This window comes from Piliocolobus tephrosceles, chromosome 18, assembly GCF_002776525.5.
Source record: "Piliocolobus tephrosceles isolate RC106 chromosome 18, ASM277652v3, whole genome shotgun sequence".
Lineage (NCBI taxonomy): Eukaryota > Metazoa > Chordata > Mammalia > Primates > Cercopithecidae > Piliocolobus > Piliocolobus tephrosceles.
The window spans coordinates 20924888-20933181 of record NC_045451.1 but is presented as its reverse complement, the minus strand read 5'-3'; the positions used below and the strand labels follow the sequence as shown (position 1 = coordinate 20933181).

The 8294-nt window shown below is 46.7% G+C and overlaps 1 protein-coding gene across 1 annotated transcript in view; it reads right to left on the bottom strand.

Annotated features, from left to right (window-relative positions):
• ALPK2 (alpha kinase 2) overlaps positions 1-6866 on the bottom strand; it is a 133376-nt gene extending 126510 nt beyond the window's left edge. The window contains exons 1-2 of the mRNA XM_023218343.2: positions 6731-6866; positions 2784-2911 (exon numbers count right to left, since the gene is read on the bottom strand). Of these exons, the coding sequence (XP_023074111.2) occupies positions 2784-2907 (124 nt within the window). The 5' untranslated portion in view covers positions 2908-2911; positions 6731-6866. The remainder of the gene's footprint in view (positions 1-2783; positions 2912-6730) is intronic.
• Positions 6867-8294: the final 1428 nt, after the last annotated feature.

Genomic DNA, 8294 nt, shown 5'->3' with positions numbered 1-8294 from the left:
GGAAGGAAGGAAGGAAGGAAGGAAGGAAGGAAGGAAGGAAGGAAGGAAGGAAGGAAGGAAGGAAAGAGAGAGAAAGAAAGAAAGGAGGGGGGGAGGGAGGGGAGGGAAGGAAGGGAAGGAAAGAAGGACAAACTCCATAGAAAGAGGAAAGACAAAAGAAGTACAGAGGGAAGAAAAACTCCATTAGAACTGCACCTGCACCGTGAGCAGGACCTGAAAATGCTGAGTCCTCCTCCCTCCCTCCCTCTCTGTGTCTCCCAGCTAGGCTGCCGCTGTGCTCATGCCATGAATGTGCTTTTTTTGGCAACTGTGGATTTTTCCTCCTTGCCTTCTCCTTCAGGTAAATGCCTGAGTAGTGACCCTGGGGCTTGGAACAGATAGACCTGCATGCAAGGATAAGTCCTCCAGCAGCCGCGTGGCTGAGTCTCTTACGGGCATTTGCCTATAAAAAGACACCAAAAAATGGGCTTCCCTGAAAAACTATCAAGGGATTTCTGATCATAATTCATTTCTGCCTGTTCTTATCAGTCCTGTGTCCCCCTTTAACACTGTTTCATCACACTCCTTTATAGGAAGCAGTTAATTCCTCCTTTTTGTGGGTATGTGGCTGTTTTGAAGAAAATACATAAAATATTCATGAGCTGGGCCTGGGAACTCATTCTGATCTCTTGGATTCCAGTTTTTCATTCAGGATGATGAGGGCTGATTGATTTCCCCCAGTTTCTTAATGGCTGACTGTTTTTTTCCCCTGTGCAGTATAGATCTGAACAATCAGCCAGAAATGAGACTTGCATAGGAAAGTGGTATCTGGTATCTTGTGGGTGGTTCTCTTTTCTCCTGCCACTTGCTGGAAATCTTACCTGAAAGTCCTCCCCTTGTTTTTGGAACCTACTGTGGGTCACATATTGAGAGCCACCTCCTAAACATTTCAGAAGTATCTGGGCGAGGGGACCACAGCCAAGTTCAGGGCGTGTCCAAACACACGAAGGCTCTGCTCTGAAGACTCAAGGTCAGCCTGCACCATTCTGTCTGTCTGAATGACGACGGACCATCACAGAGACAGAAGCCTGGGCTTGGAGAGGCTGAGCGCACAGTTCTACACTGCAGCTCCAGGCTGAAATCGAGGTTTTATGACGACTTCTGCTAGCGAAAGGCAGCCATTGCTGAGGCTCACCCCTCTCCTATCTGGACTTAGAAAAACAGGATCAGAGACCAACCTGGCAAGCATAGCGAAACCCCATCTCTACTAAAAATACAAAAATGAGCCGGGCATGGTGGTATGCATCTGGAAGCCCAGCCACTCAGGAGGCTGAGACACGAGAATCACTTGAACCTGGGAGGCAGAGGTTGCAGTCAGCTGAGATTGTGCCACTGCACTCCAGCCTGGGCAACAGAGCAAGAGAGACCCTGTCTCAAAAAAAAAAAAAAAAAAAACGAAACGGGGAGAAGAGTTTTCTGTCTGCCCTCAAGAAACACCATTGGAACCTTCATGTTTTCAAGGGTAGAGACATAATCCAAAAAAGAAAAGAGAACCACCCATGAGGTACAATTGTTCCCTACCCAATTGTTTTATGTTATGTTGTTTGAATGATAAATCCTTTGACCGCTGGGAGTACCCATACTTGATCAATTCTGAGTTCTTTATTCTCCAATTCAGGGGGAATCTCCGTTCCCTGCTTTTTCTCCACTGGTCACCCATTGCCTCCGTTTTAAGATTTTCACCTCCCTGAAGAAGGTGTGCAGAGGAGAGACTAATTTAACCAGTTTTAAGATATCAATTAGGGCCAGGCACAGTGGCTCATGCCTGTAATTCCAGCACTTTGGGAGGCCAAGGCAGACAGATCATGAGGTCAAGAGATCGAGACCATCCTGGCCAACATGGTGAAACCCCATCTCTATTAAAAATATAAAAATTAGCCAGGCAAGCCGGGCGTAGTGGCTCACACCTGTAATCCTAGCACTTTGGGAGGCCGAGGTGGGCAGATCACCTGAGGTCAGGAGTTCAAGACCAGCCTGACCAACATAGTGAAACCCCATTACTACTAAAATACAAAAATTAGCCGGGTGTAGTGGCGGGCACCTATAATCTCAGCTCCTTGGGAAACTGAGGTGGGAGAATCACTTGAAACCCGGAGGCAGAGGTTGCAGTGAGCCGAGATCGTGCCATCGCACTCCAGCCTGGCAATAGAGCAAGACTCTGTCTCAAAAAAACACAATAAAAATAAAAATAAAAAATTAGCCAGGTGCGGTGGCGGGTGCCTGTAGTCCCAACTACTCAGGAGGCTGAGGTGGGAGAATCGCTTGAACCCAGGAGGCGGGGGTGGCAGTGAGCGAAGATCATGCCACTGTACTCCAGCCTGGGTGACAGAGACTCCATCTCCAAAAAAAAAATTAAAGAATAATAGAGGAGTTCCATCAATTTACTGAAAAGAAGTTATTCATGCCATTCCTCTGTGCCCCATGAATTTAAGCTATGGTTAAGGACACCCAAGAAAGAAAGAAAATTAAGAGTGGATTATCTGAAAAAAAATAACCAGTGTGAGAGCTGCCTAACCCAGAACCACAAGGTGAAGTGAAGATCACTGAATTGTGTCCAGGAAGTCACTCAAAGAAATCTTTTAGAAACAAATAATAGAGGATGGAGTTGCTTCAGTGATTACACAGAAAAAAAACATTTCCAAGGTAATTTTCCCAAATGATGTTTTAGTAATGCCTTTGTGAGCCAAGAAACCTGGTATGCAGGGAGATTTTAGAGGATGATTAACTAGTCTAGTGATGGTTACCAGATATTATGCAGCGAAGCACAGCGTCTGACTTCTCAGGAACCTTCTGGGAAAGCAATGTAGACAAAAAACACAGCGGGGACCTCTGGGGCCCTTCGGAGTCTGTCATCCTTTCATGCCACATGAATCTGAAAAAAAAAAAAATCCCCGACATCACCATGTGTTCTGGGATTTCTCTGGCCTTCTTAGGAATTCCAGAAACCACAGGGTGCCGCCCTGGCAGCTCATTGTACGCTGGCTGGTGGACAGACTGAAGGTCTGGGCAGCCTTTCCAGGCCGTGGTGCTGCTGGTAGGTGGGCTGGATCCTTCTGTGTTTCGGGGATGTCCTGTGCATTGCAGGACATTTAGCTGCATCCCTGGCCTCTACCCACCAGATGACAATAGCACCCCCACCCCTCCATGCATGACAGTCAAAAAGTCTGCAGACACTGCAGGGGGGTGGGGGGTACCCTGATTGAGAACCATGAATCCTATTGTCCTAGGCAGATCCCAGGGCAGCCAGAGCTCCAATAGAGAGGGAAGCATCCCATGAGCCTACGGTTAGTGCCGCCTCCTCTCATTCTCATTCCTTTCTCTTCTTAAAGTCTTTTCATACTGTGCTCCAAAAAGCGTGTGTGTCTCTTTGCCTCCAAAAAACAGGTTGGTTCTGTTGAAATGATGTCCAGGTAGGAGATATTTTGAAATCAGGATACCACTGCTCCTTCTGAGCACCAGATGGGTGCCCCAGGGGAAGGCAAGCACTAAACACTTGCTTAGTCACCAGATATATTATCTCACTTAATCTCTTTGAAGCTACTTAAAGGATAGTTACTAATGTCTCCTACATTTTACAGATGCAGAACCTGAGACTCAGAGAGGTTCAACAACTTGCTCAAGATCACACAGCTCAAGCAGCAGCTGCCTTGCGGCTGTCCTTCAGGGCTGTGCAGGCTGACAGCCTGACAGTGTAAGACACCACTGGAGCTTTGCAGGGCACAGCTTGCACAGATATGAGCCAGCCCTGAGGGCGCAGGTTGGTCTGAATCCAGAGAACGCTTTCCTTTCCACGCTGCCGGCAGATACAAGCTGGCTCTACTTGGCCAGACCTCTCCTTTGTGGAGCCCCAAGCTTCGAAAGGGCATTTAGCTCTGTCTACACAGTAGCGTCCACTTCTTCACAATGGTGGCTGTTCTCCCACGCCACAGAGCTCAGAGAAAGAAAAGAACCACAGTGCAGTGTGGTTAGCCTGAACAGGGAAGGGGCAGCTAGCGACTGCAAATGCTGAATCCAGGGATGCTGAGTGCCCCAAAACAGACGCCTGAGCTAAGCTCTGGGTAGGAGAGGCCAAATTAAAGCAGCCACAGCTGTATTGCCAAAGGGGACGCCCCTTTCCATATGAGTGTCGGTAGCAGCTTCTTACCCATTTAGAAATATTTCCTCCCTATTTCTTCCCACTTTTCCAGAATGTCTCAGATACCCTGAGAGGCGAGTTGTCAGAGACAAGTTCCCTGAGGACAGTTCAAGGTCTCACCAACACCTAAAACCTCCTGATGAGCAGAAGTGAGTAGAGGGAGAAGGAGGGAGTGCAGGGCCAGTGATGTTTGAGGACCCTTGCCGCAATAGCAGGATGAGCAACATAATTTGCAGGGCCCGGCTCAAGACGAAAATGAGGGGTTCTTTGTGCAAACAGGATTAAGGATTTTAAGATGGTGACATCAGAGCATTAAACCAAAGACAGCACCCAGCCCGGCGTGGTGGCTCATGCCTGTAATCCCAGCACTTTGGGAGGCTGAGGCGGGCAGATCACAAGGTCAGGAGTTCAAGACCATCCTGGCCAACGCGGTGAAACCCTGTCTCAAAATACAAAAATTAGCTGGGCATGGTGGCTCATTCCTGTAATCCCAGCAACTCAGGAGGCTGAGGCAGGAGAATTGCTTGAACCGGGACCTGGGAGGCGGAGGTTGCAGTGAGCCGAGACGGCGCCACTGAACTCCAGCCTGGGCGACAAAGCGAGACTCCACCTCAAAAGAAATAATAAAAAGACGGCACCCTTCTGGGCTCAGGGCCTTGTGTGAAGAACAGATCTTGGCCCATGAGGCCCCCCTTGCTTGGTGGATGCTACCCTTGGAGCATTCTGCTTACAAATGCCTCTAGTGCATTCTTTTGAGATCACTCCTGCTGCTTTAGAAGTTCCCACAGTATTTCCTTCATCTCAAGATGTTCTGTTTAGAAATATGGTGGGAACTGTATTTCCCAAAAAGTGTTCCCAAACTGCCCCTCCATAAAGCACCTACACTCTATAAATATCAGGGTTACATAAATTAATGTAGGGGAATACACTACCTTCCCTTCCTCAGGGAGAGTGTGTGCAGGAAGCAACTTCGTGCTTAAACCTGAAGTTCAATTAATTCACATGATGGGTAGAAAAAGCCATAAGGTTGAAGAAGTGATATGGTAGCATCAAAAAGAGAGAAAACTGCTTGGGTGTGGGACAGAACACATGAGATGGGAGGGAGGTTTGAGAGACATACCTGCTGGGACAGGTGTGGAAGACTGAGCAAGAGAGGCTGAACTGAAGATTTTTCAGAAACTATGCATTGTGGTTGTGATTGGGTCCTTTTGACATTATTTAACAAATGACTTACATTTCCAATTATTTTTGGTTATAGAATTTCTTAAACTTAGCTGTGCAGAGACTGGATGACATGGGGCTCCAGTTAATATGTGTGGTGTTTCAGAGCATAGTAAACCCCTCTCAGCATCGTTGGCAAATTAGTTGCACAGCACAGGAAGAAAATTCATCTGCTAGATAGCAAATAGATACCTCCATTCCAGATTAGGTTACAAGTACGTTTGGTGGTTGAGGAATTGATATCAATTGGTATTTTTTAAAAACCAGATGTAACACCAGCCCAAGGCTGGTCTTGAACTCCTGGGCTCAAGCCATCCCCCCACCTCCGCCTTCTGAGTAGCTGGAACTAGAGGCTTGAGCCTCCATGCCCAGCTCTTTTACAGCTTTAATGAGATATAATTACCATACCATACACAATTTACTCATTTAAGGTGTACAATTCAATTGCTTTCACTATATTCAGAATTGTGCCACCATCACCACAATCCATTTTAGAACATTCTCATTACCCTAGAAAGAATTCCTACACCCCTTTTACCTCCTCATCTCCCCATTTCCACCCCCCACCCCCACGACACATACAGCCAGAGGCAATCACTAATCTACTTTCTGTCTGCATGTATTTGTCTATTAAGGATTTTTTTTTTAGAGACAGGGTCTCACTACATTGCCCAGGCTAGTCTTGAATGCCTGGGCTCAAGCAATCCTCCCACTTGACTTCCCAAAATGCTGGGATTATAGGCAGAAGACACAGAGCCTGGCCTATGCTGGACATTTTATGTAAATAGAAGCTTTCACTTAACACAACGTTTTTGAGGTTTGACCATGTTGTCGCCTGTATCAGTACTTTATTCCTTTTTGTGGCAAATCAGCAATGCTTTTTAGAAGCACCTGTAGAGAGAGGGATGACTACCCCACTCTTCACATTCCTAGGGAAGTTACTCAAATGGAGGCGGACAGTGGGGGACAGGGCAGCTCTCACAGCAAGAAAACACCCTCCTGACCAGGAGGCCCCATAGAACTGTGAACACAATGCAGGCTTTGCCACCTGCCAGAAACACATCTACGTCCAGCTCTGCCAATTATAAGGCAAGGCATTGAGCCTACCTTCTCATCTGTAAAAGGAGGGAATGATAATAGTCTGAGGATACGTATGTCAATTGCCTTGTGAAAATCTGTTACATAATTAGTTTTCATAATGATAATCAGTGTAGTATAAGGAAAGAGTTCACTTGTTTCATCAGTTTCCTTTTCTGCTGTGGGTTACCACAGTAATTCTTTTTTAAAGTGGTATACCAACTAATATGTAAAAATGTCTCTGGGTATAATTCTCACCTGTAATAGTAATTTACAGGACATGATCTTCCGTTCTCATTCCTGGAGATCACTGCTATGGATGGAGAAGGAGGAAAGGATAAATCCAGCTGTCAAGAGCTGGGCTGACGTTGAGGAGCTTCTGTGTCATCCGTGACTCCTCCCCAGGTGACGACTTCCTGACAGTGTTGTCCCACATGTGAAAATACTGACAAACACACACTATTTGACTCACATAGTCAGTTTAGTGACCACATACCTCAGCCACAGAGCGCTGACTGTACTCTGGAGAGGAAAAGGACAGTTAAGTCAGGCTGTGGCTCGTGTTTCGTGGCTTCTCTGAAGGTGAGAACCCTTGATAACGGATGTATCATTCTCTGCTAGAGATGAACAATCAATATTGAATTATTGGGATTAGTGGAGGAGTTTGTGGTAGGCGTCACAGATGACCTTGGAAAAACAATGTGTTCATTGGAAGGAATGCTGGATTTGCCTCTTTTTTTTTGCCGTGTGGTTAAGGTGTTAGGATATTATCTATCTATATATTTATTGGTTTCCATCCACAGTTCCTGGATCCTAACTCCCATAGTCCTTTTTATAATGTTGGGGCACTTCTGGCCTCGGGAAACAGAATCTCTCCCTCTCTTTCTGACCTTCTATCCTCCTTTTACCTGTCCAAGGCAGGACTCTGATTGTGGTCAAAAGCCCTCATTCCAAAAGACCCTCATTCCTGCCCCGTACCCTAGGGGAAAGAAAGCCACACAGAGAAAAGAATGCCAAGAAAAGTCTGAACAGACAGGCTTGCTGGGTTCAAATCAGGTGCTTTTTGTCCAATCACATTTCTACATGGTTCTCAATCATGCCTATGTAGCGAAGCCTCCGTAAAAGCCCAAAAGGACAGGGTCTGGGGAGCTTCCAGACAGCTGAACACGTGGAGGCTGACAGGAGGTGAAGAACTCATCCACACGCTGCGAGGATGGCGCATCCCAACTCCATGGGGACCGAAGCTCCTGCAAATCGCCCTATGGATCTCCGCATCTGGTTGTTTATTTATATCCTTAAAATAACCTTTGTAATAAACCAGTAACAGTAAGTGTTTCCCTGAGTTCTGTGAGCTACTCTAGCAAATTAACCCCAAGGGGTGCTCATGGGAACCCCAACTTGAAGCCAGTCAGTCAGAAGTTCCGGAAGCCTTGACTCGCAGCTGGTTGTCCGGGGGTTCGGGGCATGGATGAGGAGTAGCCTTGGGGACTGGGCCCACAACCTGTGGGATCTGACACTATCTTCAGGTAGAAAGTGTCGGAACTGAATCCAAGAACATGCCACCGGTGTCTGCAGCTTGGCGTATGGGGCAAACCCACCACGACTTTGGTCACAGAAGTCTTCTTCTTCCTCTGTGTTGATGATTGTCATTGTGGTGGTGGGAGAGCAGAGAAAAAAAGGTTTGAGAGAGATTTGCCCTAAACAGTGGGTCATGGCAAGTTTCTTTCTTTTTATTTGTATTTGAATTGATTGATTGATTGATTGATTGATTGATTGAGAGAGAGTCTCACTATGTCACCCAGGCTAGAGAGCAATGGCACAA